General features: G+C 44.9%; 1 protein-coding gene across 6 annotated transcripts in view; it reads right to left on the bottom strand.

The window, feature by feature from the left end:
- LOC139281116 (acyl-coenzyme A synthetase ACSM3, mitochondrial-like) overlaps positions 1 to 18482 on the bottom strand; it is a 79762-nt gene that overhangs the window by 6224 nt on the left and 55056 nt on the right. For all 6 annotated transcript variants that reach the window (XM_070901081.1, XM_070901077.1, XM_070901078.1 and 3 more), the window contains 3 exons: positions 13985 to 14065; positions 6889 to 6990; positions 2804 to 2931 (listed from right to left, as the gene is read on the bottom strand). In XM_070901081.1, the coding sequence (XP_070757182.1) occupies positions 2804 to 2931; positions 6889 to 6990; positions 13985 to 14065 (311 nt within the window). The remainder of the gene's footprint in view (positions 1 to 2803; positions 2932 to 6888; positions 6991 to 13984; positions 14066 to 18482) is intronic.

Here is an 18482-nt window from a genome sequence, read left to right as displayed (position 1 = left end):
ACCTCGCTGTCCTTTTTGTTTGCACAGTGTCGCTGCTGCTCCCTGGGAAGCGGTCTGAGCGAGTGAGCGTTTCGTCAAAGCGACGGTGGGGCTGCCTCGTCTAGTAGTTCGCAGGGGACTGCTAACTCACTTTCCTAGAGGGCACTGTTGTGAGCACTCTCTAGTTTGGGATCCTGGCTGATCCAGGTCCAGTTCGGAGGAGACCTTTGCGGGTGACCCTTCGCTCTTGGCATTGCCTTGGTGGCGAGTGGGTTTGTGGGCTGCGCTTTTTCCGCCAGGGTGGTGGGCGACGGTAGCCGACTGCGAGCATAGGCGCAGTTTACTGTTTCTGGCCCGTGGCGGTTCATGCCATCGGTTGCCTGCAATGTTAAACCGATCTGAGGCAGGGTATCGCTACCGGTGCCTCTGCTCTCCGAGGATCGTTTACTCTGCGGCTTGTCTACTTCTGTCAGCTGTGGGCCACTTTATGATACATCGTTCTGGTCCCGGGGACGCAGGCTACAGCATTGGGTAGCCCACTGGACCTGTATACGACCGTTAGGTGTTCGCCCGCTACATTGGCTGATTGCAATTAGCACCTGACATCACTCAACAACATTTTGCTCATTACAGCTGGACTTTTATATTGGTTACCAATTTCAAGCAGTTCATTCAAAAATGACGGGTTGCTGGCCACCTTTTAAAATGGTCTTACTACTTTTACCCCAATCGTCTTCCTTGCGTGGAACCATGTGTCGTTGCTCCATTAGCGTTGCACCTTGTGGTTTGAACGCCATTTTTTCCCTGTCCATGATGTCGACTGCTGCGATCTTCTTTCCCAGGGATTCTGCCACTGAAGCTGGGAAGGCGCCCTCGGATCCAATCTTCCTCCCCAGGAGTCCTGCCACTGAAACCGGGAAGGTGCGCTCGGGTCATCTCGGCTGGATCATCGCCACACAGTTGTGATGAGCGGTCTGTGCCTTGGGGGCTACGAGGACCTGCTCTCTGGTGCCTTATCCAACCGAAGGTGGGGGCTTGCTCTGCCTCTGAGCACTGGGGACGTCGATCGCTGGAGGGATGAAGTCTTCCCAGTTCCAATGAATCTTCCCCATCCACCTTCTTCCAAGTAGCGTTGAAACAATCCACAATGGTAAATTGTGCACCGCGCCATCATGGGATACACTTACATCCGCACTACCAACAACTGATACTAGTTCCTTGGTGTAGGTGCGCAGCTTTGCCTGAACCAGGACCAGCTTGGGTCGTTCAGCTTGATCGTTCCATAGCCTCTCACAGGCTTCCTGGCTCATTACTGACTGCCTTGCCCCTGTGTCCACTTCCATGAAGACTGGAACGCCATTTATCTCGACTTCCAATATCACTGGAGGACAATCTGCTGACTCCTCTTCCACGTGGCGAGTCACAGCTCTTTTGCACATTCGCTGGAGGTGGCCCTTTGTGTTGCAGCATTTGCACACATAGTCTCTGAACCGACACTGATGAGCCCTGTGATTACCTCTGCAACGCCAGCATGATGCTACTCGACTTACGTTTGCACCCCTCGGCGGACTCTGAGTTAAAGGACTCGGGGGAGGGGGGGGGGCCTGTACGCTCTGCCCTGGGCAGATTCACGTTCAACAGTTCTGCCTGTGAAAGGCGCCATTCTATTTATAGTACTTGCCGGGTTTGCGTCCTGAGAGTGAGTCATCATCTGCTTGGAGCTGCAGCTTGAGGTCATGGATGCCTGGCTGATGCTGATGGCCTTCTGCAGAGTGACGGTGGTTTCAGCAGACGGTAGCTTGTGAAGAAGGGCCTCATGACTGATGCCAATTACGAAGACATCCCGCAACGCATCGGCGAGGGATGCGCCGAATTCACACGGTCTTGCCAGCCTCCTGAGGTCGGCAGCGTACTTCGCAATTTCCTGGCCTTCGGGGCGGTGGTGTGTATAAAATTGATGCCTGGCCGTGAGGATGCCCTCCTTCGGTTTGAGTTGGTCCCAAATTAGCACTTTCAGCTCCTCATATGACTTGGTCGTCGTTTTCTCTGGTGCAAGCAAGTCCCTGACGAGGCCGTAGAGCGTGGGCCCACAACTGGTCAACAGGATAGCTCTCCGTTTATCTGTCAGCGTGTCCGGATCATCGCCTACCAGGTCGTTTGCTACGAAATATTGGTCAAGCCGCTCCGCAAAGGCTTCCCAATCTTCGCCCTCTGAGAACTTTTCTAATGCACCAACGTTAATCATTTTTGCATGAAAGTTTGTAATCTCGTCGGTAGTTGTTATGTCTTTAATACTCTTATGAATGACTCCACGAGGTCTAGTATTGTACTTGAGCTGTTGTGACCTTAGTCCCATTTATTGTAACTCCAGAGTGAGGCACAAGCATGATGGGAAACCTTTTATACTGGACCCTGCACACCTATGCAGGTGTCCCTCAGGTCTCCCACTGCAGTGCCCTCTAGTGGCACACCTTATGTGACTATACAGTTAGTATACATGGTCTACATACATGACATAAGTGTTGATATTGTTGTTTTTTTCTGTTTACAAATTGTCCAGCCTTGTTAACCAATCACTGCAAATACAGAAACTGTCATTCCCCACAGGATACTCAGATCTTCGCTCACTGCAGTTAATCTTTTACAAGAATTTGACTGCTTGATGTTTAAGTCAATGGTAATCTTTTTTGAAACATCATTTGTAATATTTAGTGAATTAACAAAATTAGCCAAGGATTCTCTTTGCATTATAAAGTACAATACAACTGCCACGCTAAGCTCAAAATATTGAGTAAATAAAATGTGGATAATTAGTTCACTTTACCCAGCTGATAAAATGACATCATCCGCTCTTCCCAGAAACCAGATGTATCCGTCCTCATCCACTTGACCACGGTCTCCAGTCAGAAAATAGTCTCCTCGTAGGACTGAGGCAGTTCTTTGTGGATTGTCCTAGCAGCATATAAATGAAACAGCTCAAAGTTCAAAAGCATTTTAATAATTTTATAAAAGCAACATATGCTTTATGGTTACAAAAAATCCATTCCTTTGAACACGAGCCTTATTTTTTCTCTATAGGATAGTTATAACTTTAGGGAAAAAGACACACTCCAGGCACATAACAAGAAAACCATTTGAAATACAGAAGACCTATATTGAGGTCAGGTCTGTACAAAGTTTAATGACCAATGGATACCTTCTTAAATCTAATCTTTACCACTATGTCCTTAATGCTGTTTTTATGGTATAATGGTCAGGACAGGGGGCAAATAATAACTGGCCGGATCTTCCCCTCCTGGTGCTGTCCAGGAGCTGAGGTCTGAACATACTCTCGAGCTTCATTTAAATAAAAGAGACACCACGTGAGTTCACTTTTGGCCACAGACATGGGGACAGAAGAAGTCTGGGCACATACTAGGCCTTAAAGGCACCAGCACCTTTATAGGTATAGGCACATGTGAGAGCCAGAGAATATATTTTGTTGATCATAGAATAGAATCATACAAATTTACAGCACAGGAGGCCATTTAGGTCCATCGTGTCTGTGCTGGCCGACAAAGAGCTATCCAGCCTAATCCCAATTTCCAGCTCTTGGTTTGTAGCCCTGTAGGTTACGGCACTTCAAGTGCATATCCAAATACTTTTTAAATGTGGTGAGGGTTTCTGTCTATATAGGTGCAGGCACATGTGAGAGCCAGAAGAATATTTTTGTTGTTGTAGGTAATGGGGTAGGATTATTGTCTGTACACAGATAAAAAATGGTAAGTTTTAAAATTAATGCATGTGTGCCAGAAGCTGTGATTTGCATGCCAACCGTCTTTAAAATTGTGAACTCTATGAATTAGTGCATGCTGCTGTACTGTGACTGGGATGACCACCTGAAGCAGCAGTCCAGATGCCCCTACAATCTGTCTTGGAGGGAGCTGGTAAGAAGGTGGTACCATTGTGTCAGGCATAGATAGAGGAACAAGGAAAACCTGTATAGGTATGTAGATTGATGCTACGGGAATGGGGGATGGTGCTAGATTGACTGTGGATTATATTTTTATTCCCGATGACATGGAGCAATTGTATGGTGGAGAGGTGCCTACTCTGTGGTAGGGAAACAGATGCTTATGGCTGGGTGAATTCGTTCAGCAGTTGCCAGGAGGCTCATGGCTGTTTCCTTCGTCTGCCTCCAAATAAATCACATCACAAAAGAGGGCACAGTGAGTGTAAACGACTAACTGCATTCTGAATCAAGTACAGAAATAGCAAATCCACCTTTTAATCAAAAAGTCAAAAATAAAGATCTTTCTTGGCAATACCAGACGGTTACTTAAGACAGATAGCGCCTAAACAGCAGCTCTGCAATCAGTAGCAACAGGTTTTTTGGAGAGCATTCTGCCCCAGCTGAACTGCATCTGGTACTGCAAAGGTCTCTGATATTTATTTGCATAAAATTTATAATGCTGCACTCTCTTCAGGTGCAGACACCAAAAAAGCCATAGAGGAAGTTTCTGTGCAGTGCTATTCAATAACAAAACAAGAGCAAAGGCTTAGCACCCACTTTTCCTCTGCATTGCACCTGGTTATTTTTAGCAATATTTGAAAATTGTCCCGAATATATCATGGTCAGTCACGAAGATATATCAGCACAGCTAAGGCAGCTCATTATTGGAAATATTTATGATATCACATGGCTGGCCAGGACATATATTTTATTTATAAAGCATGGGAGGTTTTCAAACCAAAATATAGGAATTTTAATGAGAGTATTTTTATAACCTATGAAAATTAGTTGTAGCTGCTTTGTGACTCTTGGGCATTTTGATGCATTAGCTGTGGCAATATAGTTTTAATTGTCAATGGTATTTTCCCACACAAATGTTCAAATGTCCAATAAACTCTCAGCTTGGAACACTTAAAGGCTTGGATGTGATAAATCCTTTGTACTGTGCTCTTTTTGAAATACTGCAGCTTTAGAGTAATAATAAAAAGGCCTGTCTGTAACTACCATCTCATGTTTTACAAGGAAAGATTTCAGTTCAGACACACCCTGCTGTGCAGCACAGACAGTAAGACTGATGCTTAAAAATCTTTATCAGATTTTGAAGGACATCTTTTGCATTAGTCAACAAGCTGGGAGTGATGTTAGTCAAAAAAAGTGAGGTAGGGACTTTGGCTCTATGGATTCTTGCATATGATCCTGATTCTTAAGCATGTAAGGAAACATATTACACACTACAATGAAAGTAATCAGAGTTGATGTTATGTTAAAGCCCCATACATAGTCGTAATTAGGGTAACTTTCCAGAAGTATGTCAAAAATCCTACGTAAGCATGATGTGTATTTCCAGTGCAGGTTTTGGTGGCTACAGGAACCTCTCACTGCAAAATCGACATGGTCATGTTTGAAATGCTGGTATTGCACTTCTTCATAAACTTCATGCCTTTGAATCAAAAGTAATTTAAACAGATAGATAGCAAGTTACATTGGTACTTTTGCATTTTTCCTTTCCTGTTTCCTTTTTTTTGCTGCATTTTATTATTTCCAAGTCATTTGCGCGACTGTTCTGGCACGGTCATTTTTTTGTTCCTCAATAGAATGTTCCTATGACAATTGTTCTCTATTTGTTATTCGGAGGAGGAATGCGGGGCGGGGAGGGAGGGATATCAGTGATACAAAGGAATCTAAAAATAAATGCAGGTTGGTACATAGTGGATTTACTCTAATTTTTTAAAAAAGTAATGGAGAAAAAAATGGTCGATAAATTTCCGTGACTTGTTCGTTTCCACCCTAGGGGGTATCAAAAGGAATAGCTGGGGAAATTGCATATGCAGTTGGGAGAGGTGATGGCTTTGAAAGGGAAGGGGCAGTACCTGATGAGAAGGAACTATTTATAATGTCAGCTAGCATGGGTGGCAGGAAGGAAGTTTGTGTGGTCAGCAGTTTAGTGGGAATGGGATCAAGAGAGCAGAAGGTGGGCTTCGTGGACAAGATGAACTTGGAGAGGACATGGGGGAGATAGGAGATAAATTAGAAAAAGTTGCTGATTCAGTCCTAGTGTAGGGGAACACCTTGGGGGAGAATTTGCTTCGTGGACAAGGGGGAGTGGGGATATAAGAGAAGCAGCTGAATGCACGGTCTCAATTAATAAGATTGTGACTAGGAAGTATCTCTATTTGCCATGCTTGCTTAGCACTCTTTTAATGTATGGCGATGGTGGATTATTAAACCATGCCTGATCTGGTGAGGTCATTGCACTTTTTGTTGCATTGCAACCAAGACCACTGAATAGTGTGCATTTACATTCATGGTCACCTCCCATACATTCTGAACAGTTCATCTGGGTACTTAGTGATGGTCAGGCCTAAATTAGATCCCCTTTCTCTGGTGCATTCTCTAGACAAAGCATGCTGGGTCTAGCTCCACTTCTTACAGACATTTGACAGGTATCTTTCTGTTCCCTGCTTGCAAAATACCAACAATGATGCTCTTCTATAAACTTTCCCACCCATAAGCAAAAAGGACATAATCAGAAGACTGGGAGCTTGCCTTCATTATTAAAGACTGGTGTCAAAAGTTCTGCTGAGGTTACCACACAGTCGGGCATGTGCTAAATATGCACCGCCTGATTCCTACCTGGTCAGTGACCTAACCGGAAAATATATACTACTGTGTCAGGAAAAGTAGGTTAGCATATTGAGACCTGCGAAGGATAGGAAGCATGCTTCCAATCTGTTGGTTCAAGGGTCCCAAGTGAAGTGTGTTGAGTAAATCTCACCACAGTTTCACTGCATAATTCACCACTAATTAAGCAGCCTTGCTAAATCAAAAAACGTCACATTTTATGTTACATAAAATAAATACATATTGGGACAAATTAGATAGATGTCCGCTAAATATTTGAAATAGGATTATCATACAATGTATCCAGAAAAGAGGCTGAAGGGTCTAACGGGTTTCACTTGAATGGCAATTTCACCTTCCACTCCAGGAGGAACCACATTGCAATTCTCATCAATAATCTGAAACAAATAACAAGAATTCTAAAAAGATGCAAATGGCAGCAGAAATAACCATTTCTAGTACTCTCAATTAGTCTGACCCCTCAATAGGGGTACCCTTTGTTGTGTTCCTAACACAGATGAGACTGCACACAGGGAGGTTAAAGTAACAGTGACCTCAGTCTTTATTAAGACACTCCAGAGTGAGGAACAGGCCTTAGGGTCCAGCTTATATACAGTGCTCCCAAGAGATGCTGCGATCCCTTGGAACTTCAGGGGATGCACTCCCTAGTGGTGGAATATGGGAGTGTATGCTTTACAGATACACAATATCACTCCCTCCCCCCCCCCACCAAAGTCAAAGTGAAAACTAGTTACAAGGTGAAGCGATCGGGAGCCTTTCTTTCCCTGGTGGACCGCCTCAGTACAAATGTCTGTTCTGGTGTGTTGGCTGTGCCCTCGCTGGGCTGGCGTGTTGTTGGCCCTGCGAGCCTGGCCTTGCTGGGCTGTTGGGCGTGATGGGTTCGATTTCCTGGTCCGGGGTGGTGTCGTTGATCCTTTGGGTGTGTGTTGTGGGCTCGAGAAAGGTGGTGTCTGCTGTGGGTTGTTCAGGGCAGTCTGTGAACCGCAACCTCGTTTGATCCAGATGCTTTCTGCAAATTTGTCCATTGTCTAGTTTGACTACAAACACTCTATTCCCTTCTTTAGCTATCACCGTGCCCGCGATCCACTTGGGACCATGTCCATAATTTAGCACATACACAGGGTCATTCAGATCAATTTCCCGTGACACAGTGGCGTGACCATCGTTTACATTTCGTTGCACCGCCTGCTCTCTACCTGATCATGCAGGTTGGGGTGAACCAGCGAGAGTCTGGTTTTAAATGTCCTTTTCATGAGTAGCTCAGCCGGGGGCACCCCTGTGCGCGAGCGGGGTCTCGTGCGGTAGCTGAGCAGTACTCGGGACAGGCGGGTTTGGAGTGAGCCTTCTGTGACTCGTTTAAGGCTCTGTTTGATTGCTGGTACTGCCTGCTCTGCCTGCCCATTGGAGGCTGGTTTAAACGGGGCTGAGGTGACATGCTTGATCCCATTGCAGGTCATGAATTCTTTAAATTCGGTACTGGTGAAACATGGCTCATTGTCGCTGACCAGTATGTCAGGCAGGCCGTGGGTGGCAAACATGGCCCTCAGGCTTTCAATGGTGGCGGTGGCGGTGCTTTCCGACATTATTTCACATTTAATCCATTTTGAAAAAGCATCCACCACCACCAGGAACATTTTACTGAGACATGTATTGTGTTCCTAACACAGATGAGGCTGCACACAGGGAGGTTAAAGTAACAGTGACCTCAGTCTTTAATAAGACACTCCAGAGTGAGAAACAGGCCTTAGGGGCCGGCTTATATACAATGCTTCCAAGGGATGCTGGGATCCCTTGGGACTTCAGGGGATGAGCTCCCTGGTGGCGGAACATGGGAGCTCATGCTTTACAGATACACAACAACATGGATCCTTGACCATGGTCTGGAGGGCCAGGACCACAAACTCAGTGGTGCCTCTCTGGGCGTGTTGCTCAACTGAGCACACACTCAGCATTGCCGTACACAGGACTCTAAGTCAGAGTCGATACCGGGCCACCACACGTGGGATCTGGCTATCGCTTTCATCATTACTATACCCGGGTGTATGCTGTGGAGATCCGAGATGAACGTCTCCCTGCCCTTTTTGGGTAGCACTACGCAGTTACCCCACAACAGGCAGTCTGTCTGAATGGACAGCTTTCGCCGCTGGAACAGCTTGATTAGCTCTTGCATTTCAACAGGAATGCTGGCCCAGCTCTCATGCAGTGCACAGTTTTTTTTACTCAGGACAGCAGAGGATCTTGGCTGGTCCAAGTCCTAATCTGGCGGGCCTTGACAGGTGATTTATCATTTTCAAACACTTCCATGACCAACAAGTCTGCGGGCTGCACCACCATCAAGTTTGCAGGCTGCGCCATGTCCACCCCCATGGTGGGCAATGGTAGCCGACTGAGAGCATCCGCACAGTTCTCAGTGCCTGGCCTGTGGCAGATGATATAGTTATACGCTGATAGCCCGCATACAAAGATGGGCACTCGCGCTGAGGCATTAGTATTTATCCCCTTGTTTTCAGCGGACAGGGATATGAGGGGCTTGTGATCGGTTTCCAGCTCAAATTTGAGGCCAAACAGGTACTGATGCATTTTCTTTACCCCGAACACACACGCTAATGCCTCTTTCTCAATCATGCTGTAGGCCCTCTCGGCCTTAGACAAGCTACTGGGGGCACAGGCGACAGGATGCAACTTCTCCGCAACGTTAGCTTGTTGTAATACACACCTGACTCCGTACGACAACGCATCACATGCAACACAAGTCTTTTACACGGGTTATACAATACAAGCAGCTTGTTGGAGCATAAAATGTTTCTGGCTTTCTCAAAAGCAATTACTTGGTTTTTTCCCCCCATACCCAGTTCTCACCTTTACACAATAACACATGTAGGGGCTCTAAGAGGGTGCTTAACCCCGGTAGGAAGTTACCAAAATAGTTGAGGAGCCCCAGGAACAACCGCAGCTGCGTGACGTTCTGTGGCCTGGGCGCATTCCTGATAGCCTCTGTCTTGGCGTCTGTGGGCCGAATGCCGTCCATCACGATCTTTCTCATCAAAAACTCCACTTCTGTTGCCATGAAGACGCATTTCGACCTCTTCAGCCGCAGTTCTACACGATCCAGTCGCTGGATGACCTCCTCCAGGTTTTGTAGGTGCTCGACGTTGTCCTGACCCTTGATCAATATGTCGTCCTGAAAAACCACCATGCGTGGTACCGACTTGAGTAGGCTCTCCATGTTTCTCTGGAAGATCGCTGCAGCCGACCGAATTCCAAACGGGTATCTGTTGTAAATGAACAGTCCCTTGTGCGTGTTGATGCAGGTGAGGCCCTTGGAAGACTCCTCCAGCTCCTGCGTCATGTAAGCTGAAGTCAGGTCGAGCTTGGTGAACGTCTTGCCTCCTGCCAGCGTCGCAAATAGGTCGTCTGCCTTAGGTAGCGGGTATTGGACCTGTAGCGAAAAACGATTAATAGTTACATTATAATCGCCGCAAATCCTGACCGTGCCATCACTTTTGAGTACAGGAACAATTGGGCTGGCCAACTCGCTGAATTCCACTGGGGAGATGATGCCCTCATGTTGCAGCCTGTCCAGCTCGATTTTCACTCTCTCCCTCATGTGAGCTACCACTCGCGCCTTGTGGTGAATGGGTCATGCCTCTTGAACCAAGTGGATCCGTACCTTCTCCCCGGAAAAGTTTCCAATGCCTGGCTCAAAAAGGGAAGGAAATGTGTTAAGAACCTGGGTACATGAGGTCTCATCGACATGTGACAGTGCTCGGATGTCATCCCAGTTCCAGCAGATTTTGCCCAGCTAGCTCCTTCCAAGCAGTGTGGGGCCATCTCGTTGGAGGTGCCCCATTGTTCCACAGCTCTTGCAAACATACCCTTTGAAGCGGCATGAATAGGCTGAATGGAAGCCTCCACAATGCCAACAAGGTGTGAATTGCCTTGCATTCATCCTTTGTTGGGGACTCAGTCATCTGGGTCACCTGAGGCCTGCTGGCAGTTGCAGACTCGTGGTTTCTGCCCTGTACATTTCTGCTCGCAAACACAGTTCCAGTTAGTTTATGAACATTGCTAGCACTTGTTTGCTGAGAGATTTGTTTGGTGTTATCACTGGTGGACATAAACACCTGTGCTATTGCAATGGCCTTACTGAGGGTCGGTGTCTCTACAGTCAAAAGTTTTCGTAGGCTGGTCTCGTGGCCAATGCCCAGTACAAAAAAGTCTCTCAGCAATTGCTCCAGGTAGCCATCAAACTCCCATTGTTCTGCAAGTCGCCTTAGCTCGGCGACGTAGCTCACCACTTCCTGACCTTCAGATCGCTGGCACATGTAGAACTGATACCTCGCCATCAGCACGCTCTCCCTCGGGTTAAGATGCTCCCGAACCAGTGTACACAGCTCCTCATACAACTTATCTGTGGGTTTCACCGGAGCCAGAAGATTCTTTATGAGGCTGTAGGTCGGTGCCCTGCAGACCGTGAGGAGGACCGCTCTCCTTTTTGCAGCGCTTCCTTCTCCATCCAACTCGTTGGCTATAAAGTACTAGTCTAGCCGTTCGACATAGGCTTCCCAGTCCTCACCCTCCGAGAACTTCTCCAGGATGCCCACAGTTTGCTCCATCTTTGCATTGGATTCGTATACTCGTCGCCAGTTGTTGCGTTCCTAACACAGATGAGACTGCACACAGGGAGGTTAAAGTAACAGTGACCTCAGTCTTTATTAAGACACTCCAGAGTGAGGAACAGGCCTTAGGGGTCAGTTTGTATACAGTGCTCCCAAGGGATGTTGGGATCCCTTGGGACTTCAGGGGATGTGCTCCCTGGTGGCGGAACATGGGAATGCATGCTTTACAGATACACAACACCCTTTAAGTTCAGATTTGCTGTGAAGCATTGCTTTTCCTGATAGTGTTAGCACATACACTTATTAATGGTGTTCCGGTGTTTTGAAGGAATCCTCGTAGAAATTTTAAAAAGATATAACTTGCATTGGCCTCTGTTGGCCACTCTGCTGCCTCCTGTCAGGTTCCGTGCGAGATTCCTTTCATTTCAAGTTAAATTCAGTGACGTCATTAGGCTGTGACTTTTCCATGTAAAGTAGGCCCCGGCCTGCTTGTGTGGCAGCCCTCCCATGCTCGATCTCGGGTAAGTTCAGATGGGAGCATGTTGCGTTCATCCAGCCACTTTAACTCTCCATCCGCAGTATTCCTGCCATGCGGACAGGGGTGAAATCGACCCTACAGTCTCTCTCATTGTACTTGGAATTTAAACCTTAATTATGCATGCCAGCTTGGCTAAGTGGTACAGTCTCAGCCCTGAATTCGAAGATTGTGTGTTCAAGAATTGAGTAAATAATCTAGGCTGACACTTCAGGGTAGGTGTCGTGGTCAATATTTATCTCTATACTAAAAGAGATTAATTGGTCATTTGACTCATTGGTATTAATGACAAGAGAGAACAGCTCTGCAGGTCGGGAAGTAAAAGAGCTGGAGTGGCGTACCACTTCAACCGCCAGCGCGAGCTGCTCCAAGTATGCGACGATGTTGAGATGGGGACTGCGTGACGTCATCAAAACTCTGCTCCCCGTTTTGGAGTGTGGGCAGGAACATCGGCAGGGCCCAGGTACAGAGGAGTGGGAAAGTCGTGGCGGATGAGCGGCGAGTGTTTGTGACGAGATGCGCTGAATGTTTATGGCGGAGGAACGGTGAGAGCTCGTGAGGCGGAGGTGCAACAGATGAGGGTACGGGGTCCAGAAGAGCCCAGGGGCAGCACGGGCCTGCCCACACTGTGATATGTGGGCGCGCTAGGTCCGTGCAGCAGAGCAGGTCTCCAGTCGTCCTGGTTAACCCTTGCCACTGGATAAAGGCCTAGCTCTGTCAAGCCCGTGTGGTGGCTGGTGTGCAACGGTCACCACATATTAAAAAAATCCACGCACAGGCATCTTCCACCCCCTCAATTGGAGTTCAGGACTGGAACATCGGGTCCTTCATCGAAACACCCGTGAACTCGTGGAAACAAGTCACCCTCATTCGAGGGACCACCTATGATTAATGACACTTTACGGTGCACAAATTGCCTGTTGGGTTTCCTGCATCACACCGAGGAATTACAATGAATTACTACAAAAAATAATTAATCGGCTGTGAAGTGCTTTGGGATGTGCAAGACACTATAGAAATGTAAGCTTTCTTTATTACAGTTTGGAAGGTGAAGGTGGCAGAAGGATCCGTAACCAGATGACACAGATTTAAGGCGACATGAGGAAACTTTTTTTACACAGCACATTGTGATCTGGAACGCACTGCCTGAAAGAGTGATGGAAGCAGATTCAATAATAACTTTCAAAAGGGAATTGGATAAATACTTGAAGGGAAAATATTTGCAGGGCTATGGGGAAAGGGACTAGTTGGATGGTTCTACCAAAGAGTTGGTAGATGGGCCAAATGGTCTTGTTTTGTGCTGTATCATTCTCTAATTCTATGTAGGAATATTAATATAATTATGCCTTTTATTAATTGACTCCTCCAATTTTCCTTCTTTTCCCTTCCTTGTCCAAGGAGCATTTTTCCATTCTTTATGTGTAAGTCTCATGCCTGACTGGGGGGTGGGGGAACACATCAAGCACCATAGCTAGGTCTAGTTTATTCCCAACATTGTCACACACACACTTCCAGCAGGTATCACTGTTTTGTGTTGTCTTGACTTGGTGGAACGATACCCACATGAGCTGACTTTAGGAAAGGGACAAAAGTTGTAAGGTGCGAAAGAAAGACTTGCATTTATATAGTGCCTTTCACAACCACCGGACATCACAAAGCAATTTACAGCCAATGAAGTACCTTTGGAGTGTAGTCACTGTTGTTATGTAGGAAATGCAGCAGCCAATTTGCGCACAACAAGCTCCCACAAACAACAATGTAGTAATGACCAGATAATCTGTTTTTGTTATGTTGATTGCAAGATAAATAGTGGGCAGGACACCAGGGATAACTCTGCTGCTCTTCTTCGAAGTAGTGCCATGGGATCTTTTACGTCCACCTGAGAGAGCAGATGGAACTTCTGTTTAACATCTCATCTGGAAGACGGCACCTCCGACAGTGCAGCACTCCCTCAGCTCTGCACTGAAGTGTCAACCTAGATTTATGTGCTCTCGTCCCTGGAATGGGACTTGAACCCACAAACATCTGACTCAGAGGTGAATGTGCTACCCACTGAGCCACAGCTGACATTCTTTATTTTCCAAATGTTTTTCAAAAATTTGAGGAAAATAATCTAAACTAAGATGAAAGCCTATTAAAGACCTGTTTCAAACCAGTTAGAGCTCAGGATTTGGATCTGTAATGGCAATTTAAAAGATATCAACAGACAGTGCTTACCTGCACATTAAATGCTGGGGATGGCTTCCCCATTGAACCAGGTTTAATTTTCATGCCTTTGAAAGTAGCACAGATCAAGACCTACATGATAATCATGAAACAGAGCAAAAACATTTTAATCACAATGCTTAACAGTCCAAAGCAACTTAATATACAAACAAGAATAAAATAAATTCCAGCTATGTTTTAGTTAACCAATGCAAAGGAATGTGATTTCACTTGTCAGTGGGGGACTAGTGGCCGTAGATCCCATGAAACTGCTCCTTTTGTTGATTTTGATCCAAAGATCGGCACAAATATCAGCAGATCTGCAACTGCACCAATCATATCTCAGAATTTGTATAACAATATGGACCACAAGACTCTGGGTGCACTGTGGATGAGTGTGCTCAGTCCCACAGAATAGGATAAATTGATGTTATATTGTCAGCCTTACTCAGAAACCATAAGAATGGCTGATGTGAAAAACAGAAAAATTCACTTGCCTTGGGAGCACATGCAAAATATGGAAAAGTGGCCTATTTTCCAACATTGACATATAGCACTCTGATGATCAAATATATAAATTTTAAATATATTTTTTTTATGCTACAGCGGCATTAATACTATTCACAGAAAAACATGGGAGCTGGTTTGCATTATCTTCCTGTTGGGAGCACATTCCTACTAATTTTGTAATGTACTGTAATGTATTGTAATGTGTTGTTTTATCGATTGCAATTTGAAAACCTTGCTGCAAGGTTCTGAAAATGTGCTCAGACTTGTATAGAAACATAGAAACATAGAAAATAGGTGCAGGAGCAGGCCATTCAGCCCTTCTAGCCTGCACCGCCATTCAATGAGTTCATGGCTGAACATGAAACTTCAGTACCCCCTTCCTGCTTTCTCGCCATAACCCTTGATCCCCCGAGTAGTAAGGACTTCATCTAACTCCCTTTTGAATATATTTAGTGAATTGGCCTCAACTACTTTTCTGTGGTAGAGAATTCCACAGGTTCACCACTCTCTGGGTGAAGAAGTTTCTCCTCATCTCGGTCCTAAATGGCTTACCCCTTATCCTCAGACTGTGACCCCTGGTTCTGGACCTCCCCAACATTGGGAACATTCTTTCTGCATCTAACCTGTCTAAACCCGTCAGAATTTTAAACGTTTCTATGAGGTCCCCTCTCATTCTTCTGAACTCCAGTGAATACAAGCCCAATTGATCCAATCTTTCTTGATAGGTCAGTCCCGCCATCCCGGGAATCAGTCTGGTGAACCTTCGCTGCACTCCCTCAATAGCAAGAATGTCCTTCCTCAAGTTAGGAGACCAAAACTGTACACAATACTCCAGGTGTGGCCTCACCAAGGCCCTGTACAACTGTAGCAACACCTCCCTGCCCCTGTATTCAAATCCCCTCGCTATGAAGGCCAACATGCCATTTGCTTTCTTAACCGCCTGCTGTACCTGCATGCCAACCTTCAATGACTGATGTACCATGACACCCAGGTCTCGTTGCACCTTCCCTTTTCCTAATCTGTCACCATTCAGATAATAGTCTGTCTCTCTGTTTTTACCACCAAAGTGGATAACCTCACATTTATCCACATTATACTTCATCTGCCATGCATTTGCCCATGTATGACTGTATCTGCATTCTTGTAGTGACACTTACTCAAACAATGCTGATAACAGAACCTTAATAGTCTGGTTGCCAGTTCAACAATGGCTTACAAACTGCGTAAATGGGTAAGTAGGATATTAACTGGACTTCACTTTGATAAGCTTTGTAACCTACTAATAACATTTTCACATCTTTATGTTACAGTCTACTTCTATTAATTCTGTCAGTTTTGCACATATTAATCAATTTAATTAAAACGGCATAATTTTTGGGTAGTTTGAATTAAGCATCTACAAACTTGAAGTAGACTAAATGTGTTTGCATTACCCACACAGCTTTGTAACTCCAATATTAACAGAAGGATGTGATTGATGTAATTAAACTACTGTAATATCTCATCACTTCCCTTTTGTGAAGCAGGACAATAATAAGTTGCACTATTAGCACATTATGTATTGTTTTACAATATCCGTGTCACATTTAGGGCACTAATGTTAATCACTTTCAAACGCATAATTTTTTACTTTGTAGACATGATTATTAACATTACAAATGTGCTCCTCCAATTTCTCTGTTTAAATTTTCACTCTGACATAACATGGTCTTCCAGAGCTCTTATATACTCTCACTGAACTAGCTTGCAGCATCATAAATATGATGGCTGAGCAAACCAATATTGAATCAAATGGACTCGAGGTGTAGTTATGAAATTCCATGGGGATTCTACTGGCCTTCCGGCATAACTCCGGTGGGAGACTGGCAGAAATGGAGTTATGACAGGAAACCAGGAGAATTTCAGGGCCAAAATTTCAAAAATACAATTTGGATGAAAGAAATCTGAACAATGCAGTGTAAAATTCCCATCGGTATACATGTCATAAGCGTATTGCACAAATACCAATAAACAGCTGCCATTTAACAGGCTATAATGTATCAGTGATGTTTGAGAAATAAATACCTTGCCACAATTATTGTTTATCGTACTCTTAATGATCAAGGGGATGATTTTCTTCCTGGGCAGAATGCAGCACAACATCAGCAGTTTGGGACCTCTGCCTGCCTGTGTCTTGCCCAATTTCCTTGGCTCAGATTCATTCAAATAATTGTGGCAGGCTCCTGAGAGAATTCCTGCCTGTGTTGAAGAGCCATTCTCAGGGGAGAGAGGGAAATTGTTGTGGAACACTACAGGCACTTGCTACAGCATAACATGGCTAGCTGTCTCTGGGCAGCTGAAGACCAGTCAGGATTTTTTTTTTAAATCACAGAAATGGGGAATTGAAGCAATCACCCAGCAACTGATTCAACTCCCTTTGGGGCACTTAAAATTTAAGTCTAACCTTTTGCACACGAGAGCAACACTACATCTGTAACATACTCGTGCTCCAGCTTTGCAATGGCACCTATATTGTGCGACATATTCCCATAATTTGCTCTCGTTACAATTTGTACACTTTTATTTGGGCAGATGTAATGAATGTCTGATGTAAATTCTGACCGGAAATCCCAGCAGTGATGGTGCGGGGAACAGTGGGAAGTTCCCCAACCCAACTTTCCACCCCCAACCTCTGGTGTTATACTGGGGAGCCAATGTAACTCCAGAGGAAAATCAGCCCAATTAGCTCTGCTATGGTAGGCATAAGTTGCAGCATCCAAGTGTAAGGGTATATTCGAGCAATACACAAGACACACAGTACAGAGCTGGTGACTTACTCCTTCCTATGCAATATGTTAATTGCTGCTCCAAAAGTCTATAAAACCTCTTGGGAATACACCTCTCACATCCAGCAACAAAAAGCATATCCGCAGGAGTTAAATGTCTCCAACCCTTGCTTATGAGCCAATACGGCACTCTGATTTACTGACGTCCACTATCATTTGGAATATTTGTATTAAGTTTATAAACAGCATCTTACATCTTAAATCAAGAAATAATGGAGGCTTGGAAAAAAGGAACGGCAATAATCATGGGGGATTTTAATCTTCATATTGCTTGGACAAATCAAATTGGCCAAGATAGCCTTGAGGAAGAGTTTATAAGAGTGTATCTGGGATGGTTTCCTTGAACAGTATGTTGCGGAACCCACCAGGGAGCACGCTATCTTAGATCTGGTACTGTGTAATGAGACAGGATTAATAAATTATCTCCTGGTAAAGGATCCTCTAAGAAAGAGTGATCAGAGCATGGTTGTATTTCAAATTCAGTTGGAGGGTGAGAAAGTTGGATCTTAAACTAATGTCCTGAGCTTAAATAAAGGAGACTACAAAGGTATGAAGGCAGAGTTGGCTAAAGTAGACTGGGAAAATAGATTGAAGTGTAAGACGGTTGATATGCAGTGGCGGACGTTTAAGGAGATATTTTATAACTCTCAACAAAAATATATTCCAGTGAGAAGGAAAGGCTTTAAGAGAAGGGAGAACCATCCGTGGCTAACTAAGGAAATAAAGGATGGTATCAAATTGAAAACAATGGCATACAAAGTGGCCAAGATTAGTGGGAGGTTTGGGAAACTTTTTAAAAAAACAGCAAAGGATGACTAAAAAAATAATAGAGAGGGAAGATAGATTATGAGAGTAAACTACCAAAAAATATAAAAACAGATAGTAAGAGTTTCTGCAGGTATATAAAAAGGAAGAGGGTGGCTAAAATAAATGTTTGTCCCTTAAAGGATGAGACTGGGGAATTAATAATAGGAAACAGGGAAATGGCGGAGACGTTGAATAAATATTTTGTATCGATCTTCACGGTAGAAGACACTAAAAACATCCGAATAATAGATAATCAAGGGGCTATAGGGAGGGAGGAGCATAAAACAATTGCTATCACTAAAGAAAATGTATTCGGTAAAATAATGGGACTAAAGATGGACAAGTCCCCTGGACCTGACTGCCTGCAT

Source organism: Pristiophorus japonicus, chromosome 15 (genome assembly GCF_044704955.1).
Source record: "Pristiophorus japonicus isolate sPriJap1 chromosome 15, sPriJap1.hap1, whole genome shotgun sequence".
Taxonomy (NCBI): domain Eukaryota; kingdom Metazoa; phylum Chordata; class Chondrichthyes; family Pristiophoridae; genus Pristiophorus; species Pristiophorus japonicus.
Note: the sequence above shows the minus strand (reverse complement) of the source record. Positions and strands in the feature narration are given on the sequence as shown.